This window comes from Peromyscus eremicus, chromosome 11, assembly GCF_949786415.1.
Source record: "Peromyscus eremicus chromosome 11, PerEre_H2_v1, whole genome shotgun sequence".
Taxonomy (NCBI): Eukaryota; Metazoa; Chordata; class Mammalia; order Rodentia; family Cricetidae; genus Peromyscus; species Peromyscus eremicus.
Genome location: NC_081427.1, coordinates 47,690,029 through 47,707,127, shown reverse-complemented (window position 1 = coordinate 47,707,127; position 17,099 = coordinate 47,690,029). Strand labels below are relative to the sequence as shown.

Sequence of the window (17,099 nt, the reverse complement as noted above, 5' to 3'; positions counted from 1 at the left end):
TTTATTAATTCATGTGTCCTGCAGTTTTCGAGCATTTAAATTCCTTCTGCTTGTGTGCTTGGGCCTGTGCATGGACACTAGGCCAAAGGCCCGTTTTGTTCTCTATTTCTCTGCGTTTCTGGCGTCCTATTGCATGTGTGTACCTTTTCGATGGAACTGAAGAGACCCCAGCAGACAAATGGATTTCAGCATCTCCGTTGTGTACATCTCTAGGCAACACTGCAGCTGGATGTAAAGCCGGCAGATTTCGGGATGGATCTCGCCATCTTCCGGGCTGCAGCAGAATGAAAGAGCAGAGCTGTGGACAGTCTCAGGATTCAGTCATCAGCCGTTTGTCTCAGCTCTGAGAGCAGGCAAGGCTCAATAAAGATTCCTCTAACCTAGAGTCTGAAATGCAGAGTTTCCTGCTTTCAAGCCGGCAACCACCCTGGTGGTTCTTACATAAGTGTCCTTCTGAGTAACTGCTCTCACCCTCCCCGCCTTGGCAGCGAGCGGTTTCTGCTGGGAGCTTAGAATCATAAATGCTTGAAGTAATTGAGAATATCAGACATTTTCAATTTAGCCGTAGGAAGAAATTTCCGAAATACACTTAAAGCGTAATAATCTCCTGGCTACAAAGAGATCGAAAACCCCTGCTTCTAGACAGACTAACACGGTCCATTCAATTAACGTTTAGAAGACATCTCTAATATCAGGGCCCCAGCCTAATACGATTAGAGAGCCAATTTTCAAATTATTTTTATCCAGGTTTTTTGTCTTAATCTAAGATATATTCCTTTATTGTTTGCTATGCCTAATTTATGAAAACCCAAATGTTTTAAATGATAAAATAAATATTTTATGATAAAAGAGAAAAGTAATAAAGTTATAATAGCTATGCTGGGCAATCTAATTCTGCACAAATGCTGAATTTATATTTGAAATTATAACCTAAAGTCCTGGAGGTTTTCTTTTTAAAATTAATATGTAAATATGATAAAACATGAAGTGATCACTTTGGGTTTTTGAAGGAGAGGATTCATTTGTTGATAAAATTATACTACTTCACCCGCAACCAGAATTGCATATACTGAATGACGTAAATGAAAGGGACAAGTTTACCAATTGATTTGAGGTTAAAGAAAGCCTAAAGGTGCCGGGTGGTAGTGGCGCACGCCTTTAATCCCAGCACTGGGGAGGCAGAGCCAGGCGGATCTCTGTGAGTTCGAGGCCAGCCTGGGCTACCAAGTGAGTCCCAGGAAAGGCGCAAAGCTACACAGAGAAACCCTGTCTCGAAAAACCAAAAAAAAAAAAAAAAAAAAAAAAAAAAAGAAAGCCTAAAGGTGAGTTCTGTTAAATATCCTAATGAATTCTCTTGATTTCTGCCCCCACTCATTTAAAATGGAATGAAATCTGATTAAACACTGCAGAATTTAGATTCATTTTCTTTATAAAGTGGGCCAGTAGCAAATTTCAGGGGTATTTAATCAGATATTTTTTTTTTTAAATGTTCACTTTGTTTTTAAGTTCTGGAATTACAGTTTAAAAAAACAAACAAACAAAAAAACCTATGTACCAAGAACTTGACAGTGAAAATTAGTTTTCATTTTCAATCCTTATTTCGTTGATGAACAAGAGTTTATCTAACCATATGGCTTTATATAACTCAGAAAAATGCAAAATTCTCAGCCTCCATACCGTGACGCCTGCACAGTTATCCTGGGTCTTTCGGGGTCAAATAGAACCAAGCGCATCCCAGAATTGCTGTGCAGAATTTGGCTTTATCTGGAAGTTAAGACACTATCTTACCTCCATGTCATTTCCCTCACACGGAGCCAGCCTTAGACCGTGTCTGAAGCAAGAGAAATGTCCCATGAACACCTCAGGCATCTTCCACCTTCAAATTGCCAGAAGTTTCCCCCACCCCACATGACTCCATTACCTCCAAATACACACACACACACACACACACACACACACACACACACACACACAATTTTATATCACCCTCAGTCTTTAGAAATTTCTCTGACTGTGTCCCATTTCTTAATGGTGCTGCTAGACTCTGAAGGAATACTGCAATTAGCAGTTCCTCACATAAAAGAAAAAAAAAAAATCCTGTGATTCTGGTGTATTATCTGCTAATACACTGCTTTGCATAGAAAAATCTGAAGGCAATGTCATATTCCAAACGTAACCCAGAAGGAAAACATTCAAAGGCAAATGGATCTTTTCTGTGCTGTTTAACCGTCTCAATCACAGTTCCCTATTTTCATCTATTTATGACATCGGTCCTGTTGTCTCACAGGCAGATGAAAGGAAATCAGGAAAAGAAACAAACCCTAGAGGAAATCTGTCACATGTTCTGCACATTTTATGAGTGAGACAACTGGCTAACACAGTGTCATTCCAAGCCGTAGGGTCTTCTTATATTTAAAGGAGAAAAATACATGCCTAGGGGGCTTAGTTCCCCAAACACTACTCTATTACATATCTTTTGAGCCAGCATATTTTATTATTTTGCAACTAGAAAGAAAAGCAATGGATTATGTTCTTGGGAAAGGCAGGTCAGAACAGAGACTGGGACGTTTAATTCAAATTGTTTCCAAGGTGGTCACCTGCCAGTGTCTCAAAGTCATGGAGGCTTTCTAGGAACTGGCATCTTTGTGCCCCTCACAAATATTATGGGAAGAGGCTGAGCAAGCGTGGCAGAAAAAAAAATCCCTGTTAAAGTTAACTGATGCTAAAGCTGCACTATGAATTTCCTGTATAAAAAGTCTACAAATTCTCACATATTATCCTTTCGTAACTCACAAATTGAAGCATAGAGAAGAAGAGAGCGTCCTAAAGAGCAGAGTTTGAAAAGCTAAGGCTTCGCTTGTGTTTGTGTTTTGCACTGCCCAGAGCAGAGTGCATTAGCCTCTGCTCATGAGCGTTTTATTCCTTCCATTTCAGAGCCCTTAAGCATATTGCTCCTCCTGAAAGTGCACAAAAAGACACATTGTCCGGTTGTTAGAATGTGACTAGTGTTACAAATAGCAAATTAAATACTGCTTCAACAACTAAACAGGGTCTTATGTATCCCAGGCTTGCCTCAGACTCTCTGTAGTTAAAGCTGGCTTTGAACTTCTTACCCTTCTGCTGTCTCCCTGACAGGCAAGCACCAGAACATCTCATTTCATAAGAAGCATGGAATGCACTTAGGTTATTTTCATAACAAACAGAAGTTGAAAATAAATAAATAAAAATAAAAATATCCCAACAAAACAAGTAAAAACTCAAACAAAAAGCTGTTCATATCCTTGAAAATTCTTAAGGATAAATTACAAGACCTAAAGAAGCATTGACGTTAAACTAAAAATGAGAACTGTTGCCTCTCCATGAGCTGGAAGCAATTTACCTTGGTGATAACTTTTCAAAACTTACTGTGCTTACTCCGAATGACTCACTTCCTATCAAAGTTTAGGTCAGGAGAGGCATCCCTTGGTGATGCTTACTTAATTCATCCAAAGGAAATTTATGAGTTAATGGATATATTGTGATTTTTTTCTTTCACTGAGTTTAAGTCAAGAACCAAACTGATGATAGTGATTAATCTGAAAGCTTTGATGCTATAAAAAAAAGTCCCTAAGATTTAGTTCCAACAAAATATCAAGAACCCAAATTCTGGAGCTCAAGTGAAGCCCAGAACCATCTAAAATAGACACTAAATTATAAACCCGCTTTCATCTGACTCACAAGTCCACTGAAGAAGACTTGAATGTTCCAGTCCCAGGAAGACTTGAAAGCAGATACCACTCAAGGCATCTTTTGAAAATGGAAACTCTCAATTGCTGAAGATCCTTGCCTTATAAATAAAAGTAATATGGTGAAAAATCTGCTGGAATGACTAAAATAAAAAAAAAATTCTGATAACTCCAAAGTTGGTGAGAAACAGCAAGGCAACAGAAACTCTGGTACATTGTTAGTGGGAGTTAGAATGGCTCAAGTACTTTGGAGAAAATTCTCCGGCAATTTCTTTTAAAACTAAATATACATTTATCCTATGACCTGGCAGTTCCATTCCTAAGTATTTGCCCAAGACCGGTAAAAACATTCACAGATAGATCCATACAAAAGTACTTGTAGGATTTATTTGGAAGAACCCCAAACTGGAAATGGCCTAATTTTCTACCAAGAGGAAAATGGTTAAAGAAATAGCTAACTCCTTGTGCTCAAAACAACATGAACGTATCTTAGAAACATTATCTTAACAGAAAGTCCTCGAATGGAAAAGCAAAATAAGTCTCCATTCACCTGAAGGTATAGCAAATGAGAAAATAAGAGATGGTGAGATATCTTAAAATGGTGGATGATGGTCTAAGAAGGGAGGGCAGTCTAGAGCAGGCTGAGACTCCACACCTACAGTCTGAGTGAGATGATGTTCACATTGGACAAAACCTGATGAATGGCACACTTAATATTTGTGTATTTATTGTATGCACCCTTTAATTTCACATTGAGCAGGGTAGCTCCTGAAATGTGTGTCGACTTATTTAGGAGTAAGTTGACTGATAGCTGCAATTTCAGAAAAGTGGTATGAATTGTTGGCTGGGAAGAAGGATGAACAGACAGATAGGTGTGTAATAAAGCGAATGAATATAGAATAAAATGTTAATTGTGGGCTTTAGCTGGTGGCTGGGTATCTACTCTGCTGAAGATATTCCTGCCCCCAAATAGTCACACGATATAAACAGAGCCGAACAAGTGGGAAGCTTCATGGCTATTCAGGTCAAACTCAGGAGTTCCACTGGGCATTTGGATGAGGACACATCTTGGCCATGAATTTATCTGCTTTTTTTTGCCGAAGTTACCAGACACTGATGGTCTCTGCAACTGCTAATAACTTTTGAAAAACAAGCAAAAGATTTGTTGTTTTGGCGGTGTATGTAATGTAATGATTTGCACGTGGGATTGAAGGCACGAAGACAAACACATGAGAGAGAGAGTTTGGAGTCAGAAAGTGTAGATCGACACATACCTTTGCCATGTAGAATTGTGATCTGAGGAAAATCACTCTAATTTTGAGACTGTCACCTCCACTGTGAAATAGAGGAACAAGGATAGGATGCAATTCAAGGTCACTGCAAGGATCCAATGAGACTATGCGTGGGAAAAGAAGTAAAGAATGTGAAGTGTAGTCAGAAGTTGGCTGCCGTCCATCTTACATCAAGGTTATGTTTACTTAACCGTATTCCTTAGTCTGTTACATAATCGTCTTTATTTACATGCAGTTCCCATAATGGGCTGTGGTGTAATAAATGTGCCATTAGACTGATGCGAGAAGGTGACCCAGTGACAACTCCTCAGTGTGTCACAGATTTTAGTGAGGACAAATAAATAGATGCTTGGGGAATCACCTGGCACAACTAGAAAGCAGAACCTCCACCATAGCGAATATATGCCAGTCTGTCTCTTTGGAATTCATTCTGGTTTTGGTTATTAAGGTAAATAGCATGGAAAGTCTCAGGAAACTGAGTGGGATGAAAGAAGGGGACAAGATTCTTTGTTTTATTTTCCAAATAGTGGGGAGAAGGAATAAATGACTTAAGTAAGGAGAATGCTCTTCTGGATATCTCTCCAAATATCCCTAGTGGTTCCTCACAGATGGATTTCTCTTCATGGATATACCTTATTTTTATACCAACTCAAACCCTAGGCTTCACATAGCTTAGTGAAGGTGATTTCCCAAGATGGTCCCCTAAGTCTAAATCATAAAGAGCTGGTCAGTCAAATTATAAGAGCTAACAGATGTGTATGATCCAGTAATTATTTTAGGTTTCAAATTCTTGAAGGTAATTATATAGAGTCTGCCCATGTTCACAAACAGAGAATAGATGCCAGATACCAACTATCCAACAAGTGACATTTTATACACAATGGAGGCCTCCATAAAAGAGAGAAACTCATTGACGCAGGAGAGCAGAAACAAGAACCATTTCCAGTGTCAGATCATCTCTCTCCCTTTTTCTTACAAGCCTCCTCCTGAGAATTCTTACAAACTTGTATGTTTGGTGGAAACCTGTATTTTCCTCAAAGAGTTTTGGCAAGTTTGGTGCCCCCAGGAGCCTCTGGAAGAGCAATTGCAATATTTCCTCTCCTTCACAGCATGTTATTACATGGGGACATATGGCTGGCTCGGCGACTTCCTCCACAGTGAACAGAACCTGGATCAAACTCTACCCTGAGGCAGTACAAGTCAGTCATAAATGAGACTTGACTTTTAAAGGCAAAAGAGACTTCAATGTGCCACAGAGCGGTCTTTTGGAAGCAACTTTGGATTCCTTTATGTAAAATGCTGAGGTTCAGCGGGGCGGCACCCTGTGCAGCTTCAGCCCAGACTCCATCTTCCTGTTGCTTTTTGCTCCCCTTTCACCAGAATCTTGGCCATTTCTTCATGGTGCTTTGGAGAGCTCACAAGTAAATAATGAGTAGCATTACCATGTGCTTTGTTCATTTTTTTTCATTTAAAAATGAAAACTATATTTAAAACAAGTAGCCATCACTTTCCTGACATTACAATGCTTACGTTGAAATAAAATGAAAATATTACTATTGAATTGTACCTGATCTTTAACTCACCTTAAATGTTACTATTATGGTAAGAATGGGAGAACTGGGAATATGCGGTGACTATGTAGAGAATGGTCCTCACCCTTCCTAACGCTGTGACCCTTTAATACAGTTCTTCATGCTGTGGTGACCCCCCCAACCATAAAATGATTTTTGTTGCTACTTCCTAACTGTCATTTTGCTACTGTTATAAACCGTGATGTAAATATCCGATGTGTGACCCCTCTGTGGGTTGCGACCCACAGGTTGAGAATCACTGCTGTAGTGATTCTGCCGGGCCTTTTGGGGATTTCTCAAGGCCTGAGAGGTTGGAGGAGTTCATAAGCTGCACACCCTAGCTTCTGATTCTTGTTACAGGAGCGTCTCTTCTGAAGCTCAGGCTCAGAGTCTAGGACACTCTGACGTTCACAAGATAGCATTCTTCAGTGCTCAAAATAAAATGTGTTTCTTACTCAGTGTGGGCCTCTTTCCCTACCGTACATCCTTTTTGGCTTGAGAGTTTCTTGTGCTCTCCATTTTCCCTCTGAATTTCTTAGCATTTTCCCCTTTAAGGTCTCTGGCTAGGAATTATATGGAGTCCAAAAAATAGGTCTGTAGATCCCGATCTTATTTAGTCTTAGGATTCTTATAGCTATCAGAGGCCTGTGGCTGAGGGAATCTGACTTTGTGTTCTTCAGACTCTGCTGGGATGAATACAGCACTAAAGATTACATGATGAGAACATAGCCCTTTCTCACTGAATACAGCCAGAACTGATTTATTTTTAAACATATACACATACCTATTAAAGACAAGTATATATAAAGATATGTTTATAAATGTGTATACATAATACTTATACTAACTATAAGATATATAATTATATAACTCCATAAATATATGCACACATATATGTATAGATAGGCATGTATGTGTATATATTCTAATTTATATATACATATTTGCATAGATGCACATATTTTATATTTAAATATGATTTCTTACAGTTAGGGTAGTTTTACTTTTTTTTTTTTTTTTTTTTTTTTTGGTTTTTCGAGACAGGGTTTCTCTGTGTAGCTTTGCGCCTTTCCTGGAACTCACTTGGTAGCCCATGCTGGCCTCGAACTCACAGAGATCCACCTGGCTCTGCCTCCCGAGTGCTGGGATTAAAGGCGTGCGCCACCACCGCCCGGCTAGGGTAGTTTTACTTTTAAAGATATAAACTTTTGCATGTGTATATGTTGTTTGAAAAGATACATATTTAAATTAAAGAAGTATTATATATTTCAACATTATAATACACAAAATATTTTTGGATCTGAAATCAAGTTCTTCCAACTCTGAGGCTCACTGTTCCCTCCTGATTTCAATAATCTTTAAGCTGATACCAGCAATCTTTAAAGGTTGGTCATCATTCTATGCATCTATTTCCCTGAAAAGATCCTCACTCATTAAATGGCATTATATCCGAAGTCTGGGCAAGTCTTTGCATCATGCAGTTTATTCCTACCTTAATCCATCAGACTTCTCAGGCTCAGTATATTAAACTGTTGAGGCTTATCTAAACAGTATGTAGGCCTCTATTCTGACTTATGCCATTAAGTTTGCCGACGCTTAGTCCAGCTATGGAGTTCATCAATAGTGTCCAAAACAATGAACAGTTTTCATATGAACTTTCATAACTGGGCTGCCCAACCTTGACCTAGATTGTTAATGCTAAAGAGAGCTTTGGATAGAAGAAAATAAGTTATTTATTTTTTTTTTCATTCAATGGTAACAGCGCAAAACAGCGATCAACACTTTCATAATTAATTGTGACCTATAAGTTGTACAGTCACGGAAGAGCTAATAATCAAATCTGTTTTGGTTGTCTGTTCTGGTGGCCTTGTTACATGTGAGAGATTTCACCTAGAAATCTCTTCTAAAAGTGGGAAGAGCAGTAAGGGTCCCAAACACATATCACATAAGAATTGAAATGCCATTTTCTAGACTCACTAAAGGACTGATGCAGAAACATTCATCTGAAAGGGCTGAGGATGAGGGCAGAAAAGAGGAATCTGCTTTTCACAGTTAATGATAGCAGCAGATACTGTGGCTTCTCCCCTGTCCCAGAGCTCTCGTTTTAATTTCTATGAAGAACGAAGAGGAGGATCAATGGTTTTGTTTTTTTGCATTTTTCCTTTTCCAGCTTCAGATTTTATCCAGCACTACGAAGTCTGTATTACATTCAGTAAGATTTTGGGGTGATGAGTCAGGGAGATGGCTCAGTGGGTTAGGGTGCTGGCTGCCAAATCTGATAATCTGCATTCCAGCCCAGGGCCCCACATGGTAGAGGGAGACAAGAAGTCCCACAAGTTGTCCTCTGACCTCTGCACACACTCCCCTCACCCACTACCGCACATGTACGTGATACATAAATGCAATAAAATATTTGGTGGTATTACCGTGTCTTTGTTTTGTCGTGCAATTAAAACTTACGTATTTTGCATAACTGTTAAAAGATGACATTTTATGCCAATATGGAAATGTGCATTTCTGGGTAGATGTGAGGGCTATTTTGTATAACAATGTAAGTTCCTTATGCAAAAACAAGAGGCTACTATCTGTATACATGGGAGATATATTCCACTATGAGCTTCTTCACTGGATTGGAAAGGTCAGGAAGCTTACCTCACGTGTCTATAATCCAGAGCATTCACTAGATTGTTTTCCACACCACAGATCTCAAAGAAACATTTCTCAGTCAACTTACAAAGGTAGTGGCCCAGTGCAGTAGGAGTCACATGTCGGGCTCACAGTGTTGGTGATACCATCACCAACTCAATTTCATCATTACAGCTAGGTTTATTATTGTGTGTCCTTCTTCATCTTCTTAAAATAAAAACTATTGGAATTGTGTGCAGCTCAGTGGTAAAGGGCTGTCTAGTGTTCACAAGGTTCTGGGTTAGATCCATTGTACCATATACACACAAGCACATATCATTTCATAAGAGTACGATGAAGACGAAAAGATGACTTCTGCCAGTTCCAGAGCTTTGTTTGTTTGTTTGTTTGTTTTTAGTTCCAGAGCTTTTTGAGCTTTGGTTTTTCTGATCTATTACACTGGGACAACCTTGCCTACTTGGTAGTGTGGCAAATGGAATTATGCTTGGAAGGCTCAGCACACAATCAACATCCATGATTGAAAATTCCAAGGACGAGTGGATCGAAGTGCTTGTCCAAAATTCTTCTAAGGATTTAATGCAGAGCCTGTGATCTCTGAGCTCTGGAATGTTCCAAGCGGCCTAGAAACTTGCTTTGCTTGTCTGACCCTGCTCAACCTCTGGTTTCTGAATCCACATTAAATACTAGACTGGTGTAGACAACCATTAGGTAGAACTTCATCTCTTTCAGGGCCAACGAGGTGAGGTGGCAGCAGAGAGCTGCAGTTACCATGAGCTCCAAGATCCGGAGGGTGGAGAAGAAATACCTCACCATGTGCAATGTTGCTAAGGCAGCTTGTTCAGATGAGGCATGCCAGAGCATTTGTTCTTCATAACTTATTCAATTAATGATAGGTTTATTAAGACGTATCCCCATGGCAAGTTGAAGGCCATCTGTGAGAAACACGCTTTCAGAAGAGCTCAATTAATAGTTACGGGTAAATTTCCTAGACAAAACTACTTTCCTTGATAGGAAACAAAATCGGAGATCTAGAAATCGTAATTATTTAAGGATGTATAAAAATTTTACAACAATCTGTGCTTTCCTAATAAATTATGAATCATGCTGGAGCAATTATTTAAAACCTTCAAAGGCTCTAGAGCTAAATAGTGAATCTGATCATGAAATAAGCCACATCATGAGGAACAACAAAGTCAAACCTACTGAAAAAATGTTTATCACTTAATGAAGAAGTACATACTTTAAAGAAAACGATATTTGAAGCTCGATGCCCATCTTCAGCAGCTCTGTAAACAGAGCTAAGGAGATATGTTCATGATGGTTACTCAACTGACTGCCCCTTTGGGTATACTGAGGAGGAACGTGGCAAGTGCAGAATGGCATGTGGACTGTACTCAGAGTGCTGTGGGGTCAGGGACTGCACGATAGCATGAAGTTATGACTCAGCCTCTCCCTTTGAAATAACCTCTTCAACTTCAGCTATTTTAATTCTCTACTTCAAAGTTGAGAGATGAGGGAATGAACTCCCCTGACTAGTGCTACACCAAGACACCAGTGTGGGTGTTCTGATGCCCTTTGGGTGAGGTACAGTGTAGACTTCTCTTGGAGGTCGAAACGGAGCTCAAACACACAGTCAAGCAAGAAGCAAGCCGTTGTGCTTGGACCACGTACACAAGCTTGAGGCCTGGCATCAGAGTAAATATCCCCATGACAGACACCAAAGAAGCATTTCACTCTTGTCATCACAGTTCCAAAAATTCCATTTAGTTTCACAGTAAACACATTTGGAAGATGGAATGTATTGGCTTGCTAAATGTCCAGGGAGAAGGCCACTGGGAAGAGGCAAGGGAGAAGACCGGGGCAGTTCAGGGTTAATTAGCAAGTCTGCATGTGCAGTGGGGAGTGGACAGCATTCATGCAAGATGGTGGACTCAAAAAAAGCCAAGGAACGGCAGCAGCAAAAAAGCCAAATTCCAAACTTCAAAATTGTCCATCCCAGATGGAAACTCTTCTGAAAGTGAACAGCAGTCTTAGGACATCTGTATCCTTAAAGTTACAAAACCACTGTTGGAAATGACACTGGTCCATGAACTTGAGTCCATGGGGTCCCTGTCATGTCCTCAAAGAGATCCCAAAGGGTAACTGGTAAAAGAAAGTAATAGTAACCTGAGTGCAGGGGGAGGGGTTCTGGTCCACTGCAGTCAATCATGGCTCCTTAGGGGGCAGGTAACAAAATAAATCCTAATATCCAAATTCTACACGAAGCCCAAGTGGCATGGAGTACTTCAAAAACCATAGTCATACCTATTTTATAATGTTATTGAAAAGACTCACATGAAATACTGCATGGGACTTACGGGATCATAGCAAATCCAAATAAACAAGGAGAAAATTCCCAGCAGGCAATTCTGCCCATTAACCTAGCCACCCTTACACTTGTGTTACAGGCTTTCTCTTACTTAATCACGGATGCAAAATACATTTGGTGGGTTTCTTCTACTAAAAAAAGAATAAATTTGAAAAAAAATGAAACAAAAAGGCATTCATGACTTTTTCTGAACTCCTCTTAAGAGTTAATGAAAATTACCATCACCCCAAGGTCTTTTTATTTGATGATGAGGTGTTATAGAATCTCCTCTAAGGCAAACTGATTCCTTGTGAGCACTTATAGAAAGCTTGAAGTTCTTTCTTCCTTCTTTGATGTGATATCATTTTACTGTCAGCAAATTTTCAACTAAATAGCTCCATCATGGAATTTGACATATGATTTTCCTTTCTTTCCTGATGATAAAGCCTAATGTGCCATTAGACACCTCTGCCAATGGTTAGCTCAAGAACAGAAATAGCTCTTCACACAGACAGACATAAGGGCATGAAGAGGGAGCTAATCGCAAATGTTTAGGTCAGTCTCTCCAGTGGGGAGCATTGCTTTTGATTTTCAAAGCTGCATATATTATGCAAGCTCATGAGCACTCAGCCTGGAAAACAAAACAAAAATCAAAAAAGTTGGTGGGTTTCCCTGATGAGGGACTTGGGATAGGACCCTCTCTTCAGCATTAGCAAAACACAGTGTGATGTTTGTTGGGAATTAGCTACGGTCCAGACATTGTCCTGAGCTTTGGCTCCCATAGTGAGTCGACGAAGTGGTGGCTGTCCTCCATGTACAGTGAAGCCCAGGAGAGGACAGGGGACTTGGTGAGGGTCACGCCAGAAGTAAATGCAGAGAAATGATTAAAGCATATGTTTATGCTTTTAGCTCCTCCACGATATTACTAGGACAGGTGCACAGGAAGGTACTGTCCTTACATGCTTGTTTTAAATCTTACCCTGAGTTACCAACAACATGCCTCAGGCAAAATGTTGGATTGGGAAGAAAATAAGTATTTCTTCCTACTTTTCCGTCCTAGATCCCCAAACAGTCTGGCTCAAAAGTCAGCTTTACTCCTACTTTTCCATTTAGAATAAGTGTAAACTACTATTTTCTGTCCACTTGTCTGGCATAAGAGGCCCACCAGGCTAATGCACGCTGGTGTATACTGGGGGACTTGGAGAAGCTACCAAGGAGAACAAGGGCTCCACCCTGCAGAGATCTCCTCATCTAAGATGAGCCATAAGAAAGAGAAAAGGATATGGTGAGACTTGGGAGAGAAGGCTCCTTTCTCCTGTCTGAGTCATTTTTCTGCACATTAGAACAGAAATGCAGTGAGAGAGAAAAGAAAGATGGCATTACTGCAGTTCAAATGCCACTATTAATCTTTTCTTCCTCAAGGACTAGATGCAGTGTAGTGCCCCTTTCTTACCATTTTGTTAGGTATGTGGGAATTCTCTCCGTAAGAAGAGAAAGGTGTACTGAAAGTGATTTGTAAAGCATTGTAGAAGCAACAAGTGAAATACATATATTAATGCAAACATAGACAACGTTGGTGGCTAATGGTCCAGCTGGATTTGTAGAGTAGGAGTTTTAAAATATCAGAGAAACAGTACCCTACCTTTGTATTCCCCATGGTCCTACCAATAAAATATAAGCAGGCACTTCTGACATAGCACATTGATTTGTTAACTATGATATATTTTGAACACACCGAATAGAAGTTTAGAAATGAATATGAAGTATGAAGTTACAATATCTTTTGCCAGCTCATCTTGCCTATGCCCCTTCAATGTCCAGAGGCTTTGGCTGGAGCTTCCCAAACTTTAGTATGCATCAAATCATCAGGAGGGCTTATCAAGCCACAGAGTGCTGGGCCCTCTTCCTGGGTTTCCATCCTGGGTTTGGGATGGACACTGATCATTTAATCTCTGTTTCAGGAGAATTGTTCTCACTGCCGCTCTGCTGTGCCAATAAAGTGTAACCTTGAATCAAAGGACAGAGTCAGCAATATGCTGACTGGAATTAGCCATAGAGATGTTGGAGGACTAGGAAAGTCAGATAGCGTGGGGCAGGAAAAGAGAAAGAAGGGCTTGGGGAGATTTTGTGGGTTTTGGATCCAGAAAACTTAGAGTAAGGTCAGCTGGTTGTTTCTCTGCTATTCCTTGAATTTATCAGGTTTTTATCTCAATTTCTGACTCCCAAGTTTTTATTAATACTAGAACAATTAAGGAAAATGTTATAAATATCTATTAAATTTCCAGCTTATGCCGGGTGGTGGTGGCACATTCCTTTAATCCCAGCACTTGGGAGGCAGAGCTAGGCAGATCTCTGTAAGTTTGAGGCCAGCCTGGTCTACAGAGCAAAATCCAGGACAGGCATCAAAACTACATGGAGAAACCCTATCTCAACAAAACAAAACAAAACAAAAAACAGAAAAAAAAATTTCAGCTTACTCAGGATCCATATTTGGAGAAGCTTTGGGTTAATGTATTATAGACAAACCCTTGGTGGGCACATTAAACTAAAACGCTAGCTAGACAGGATTAAAATTTGATGTTACAAATGAGAATTTCATGTTGTATGTATGTGTGCATGCAAACACACACACATTTTCATGCAGTTGTATATGCATGTACGTATATGTTCATGTGAAAGCTAGAATTCAATATTGGATATTTTTAGCACTCTACACCAATGGTTCTCAACATGTGGGTCGAGACCCCTCTGTGTCAACTAACACTGTTGAAACCACATGTATTTACATTACAATTCATAACAGTAGCACAACTGTAGTTGTGGAGTAGCATCAAAAATAATTTTAGGAACTGTATTAAAGGAACATGAGGAACTTGTATTATGGGGTCACACATTAGGAAGGTTGAGAATCACTGTTCTACACCTTGTTTTCTTCTGAGACGGAGTATTTCACTGAATCTGGAGCCCAATGACTCTGCTAAGCTAGAATCATTGGTCAGTGGACTCCAGGAATCCACCTATCTCTGTCTCCTCAATTCTGGAGTTACAGACTTGCACCCTTGAGCCTCTTGTGTGTGTGTGTGTGTGTGTGTGTGTGTGTGTGTGTGTGTGTGTGTGTGTGCTGGAGATCCAGACTCATGTCCTCAGGTTTGCATGGCTTGCATTTTACTACTGATGAGTCATCTCCTTAGCCCTCAATCTCTCTCTCTCTCTCTCTCTCTCTCTCTCTCTCTCTCTCTCTCTAATTATTTTTGTGAAATAGGCTGTGTAATTTTTCTGGTAGGGCATTAGTATGGGATTAATGTTCTTAGGTAAGTGACTTAATTTATATAGATTAGAACTCAAAGGTGTCAGATGATGATGCCCGAAATCTGAGCCTCGATTCCAGTGCGTTTCTGCCCATCCACTGCTCTAAAAGGGCATCATTCCAGCTAGGGCTGGGGGACTTGCATCATTTTCAATTGCCGAATTATTTCTTTTTAAAATCCTACCTATAGGCTTGATTTGTATAAATAACAAACGAATGCAGGTGTGTCCCAATGAGACAGGCACACAGCAGTCAAATGAAATTGAACTCTAGAGTGAAGCTCAGTGTTTCACATAGTTATTTGGGTGGCATTTATTTTGGCTGGTTTTTACCTCTTCCATGAAAACTCTTCCCCCTCTTCCTCCTAGTTTTCTCTCATTACTTCTTTTTCTTCCTGCTGTCTCTCTCATTCTGTTCTGTTTTTGTTTGTTTGTTTGTTTGTTTGTTTTGTTTTTTTGGTTTTTCGAGACAGGGTTTCTCTGTGTAGCTTTGCGCCTTTCCTGGAACTCACTTGGTAGCCCAGGCTGGCCTCAAACTCACAGAGATCTGCCTGGCTCTGCCTCCCGAGTGCTGGGATTAAAGGCGTGAGCCACCACCGCCCGGCTGTTCTGTTCTTTTATTTCCTACCCATCACCATTAGGATATCAGTCTAGAATACAGTATATCAGTGTAGTTACTTATGCTTAAAAGGGAGTTACTGAGGATCAGAAGACACCCAGCACCCAAGGGAAAGAGGCAGCGATGTTGTTATGCAGCCGTACAGTTGGTGTTTAAAGCCCATGACCTCACAGAGTCAATGCATAACACACAATCACCGTGCTTGCTCCACTCAGTAGAGGATTCTGAGAATGTGCAAGAGCATTCCAAGGGAACACAGGGAGAGAAAAATGCTTTCAGATGCCATTCGAGACACACATTACAGAAATCTTAGAAATAGATCCAAATCCACACCTCAGCTCAAACTTGAGCAGATGGAAGACCACAGGAGGCTCCAGGACCACAGAGATATGACATCCCACATGACAAGCACTCCTGAGGAGCCAAGCATTTCTTGGCAGGTTATTGTACAGGGCCCCCTGGAGAATGGAGACTCACGTTGAAAATCTTATTTGGTTTGCACTCCAGCTTTTACTGGGCAAACTTTTATCCTAATTAAAAAAAAAGTCTTGTTTTAAAACTTCTGCTTTCATTTCTTATCCTTGAACACATGTCAAAATTATCTTAATATGAACTGACATCATGTTGTCAATTAAAGAAAATGTGACAAAACCCACTTGACAAATGAGTAGAGGTATCGTAAAGAGCCCGGATTGTGAGATGGCTGGAAAGTGTCAGCATCCTTGGCAAGGGCAAGAACCACGAACACAGAGGTAATCTGCTCAAAACAAATCGTTTGCAGAGGTGCTCATTTGGAGGCAACTGGGAAAGGCAGAGGGCACACAAAGGCACATTCTGGCTTGTGCTATGAAAACCTCAGAGCTGCACATAGCCAGTGTGTCCACAGCTGATGAAGATGCTAAGGATTTCCGGGCTCAACACCAGCTAGGTCCCTCAATCTCCTTGAAAAGATGCTGTCTGTTTTGTTCAAGGTAAAACTCCTGTCTGCATTTTCTGTAGCTGCTGCTAAGAACACTTGTATCAGGGTTGAGAAACATCATTCAGCAGAGAGTAGCAGGGGATTTGGATAAGATGACCCACAGCAGTGAAGGAGACAATGGGAAGAAGACTTGCCAACAATATGCAGAGTGGGGACTAGATCTGCATGAGGGAGCTTAACTGCATTTTACCAGTGGAGGTTCAAATGTGCTGGCTGCTGGCACTACAGTGAAGCATCTTGCAAAAGAATGCTTTCCATTCTTTTCCAAGAATTTAGACTTTCTATTTAATTTTAAAATTACGTAGGTTTTATTGTATATGAGTGTGTGTGTGTGTGTGTGTGTGTGTGTGTGTGTGTGTGTGTGTGTGCCTGTGCACATGCACATATCATGATACCTATAGGGAAGTGTAAGGACATATTTGGAGAGTCAGTTTTCTCCTTCTACTATGTGGGTTTCAGGTCATCAGGCTTAGTGACAAGTGCCTTTACCTGGTAATCAATCACATCAGCCCAGATTTCTGTTTAATTTCAACACTACAATTTCTGGTTAAAAACAAAACAAAACACTAGTACAGTTCTACTTTTAAAGACTGTCATTCTTTTCTGGCTTGGTT

General features: G+C 40.2%; 1 protein-coding gene across 3 annotated transcripts in view; it reads right to left on the bottom strand.

The window, feature by feature from the left end:
* Positions 1–17,099, bottom strand: part of Rgs7bp (regulator of G protein signaling 7 binding protein) — a 93,412-nt gene that overhangs the window by 27,119 nt on the left and 49,194 nt on the right. For all 3 annotated transcript variants that reach the window (XM_059276539.1, XM_059276541.1, XM_059276540.1), the window contains exon 3: positions 144–274. In XM_059276539.1, the coding sequence (XP_059132522.1) occupies positions 144–274 (131 nt within the window). The remainder of the gene's footprint in view (positions 1–143; positions 275–17,099) is intronic.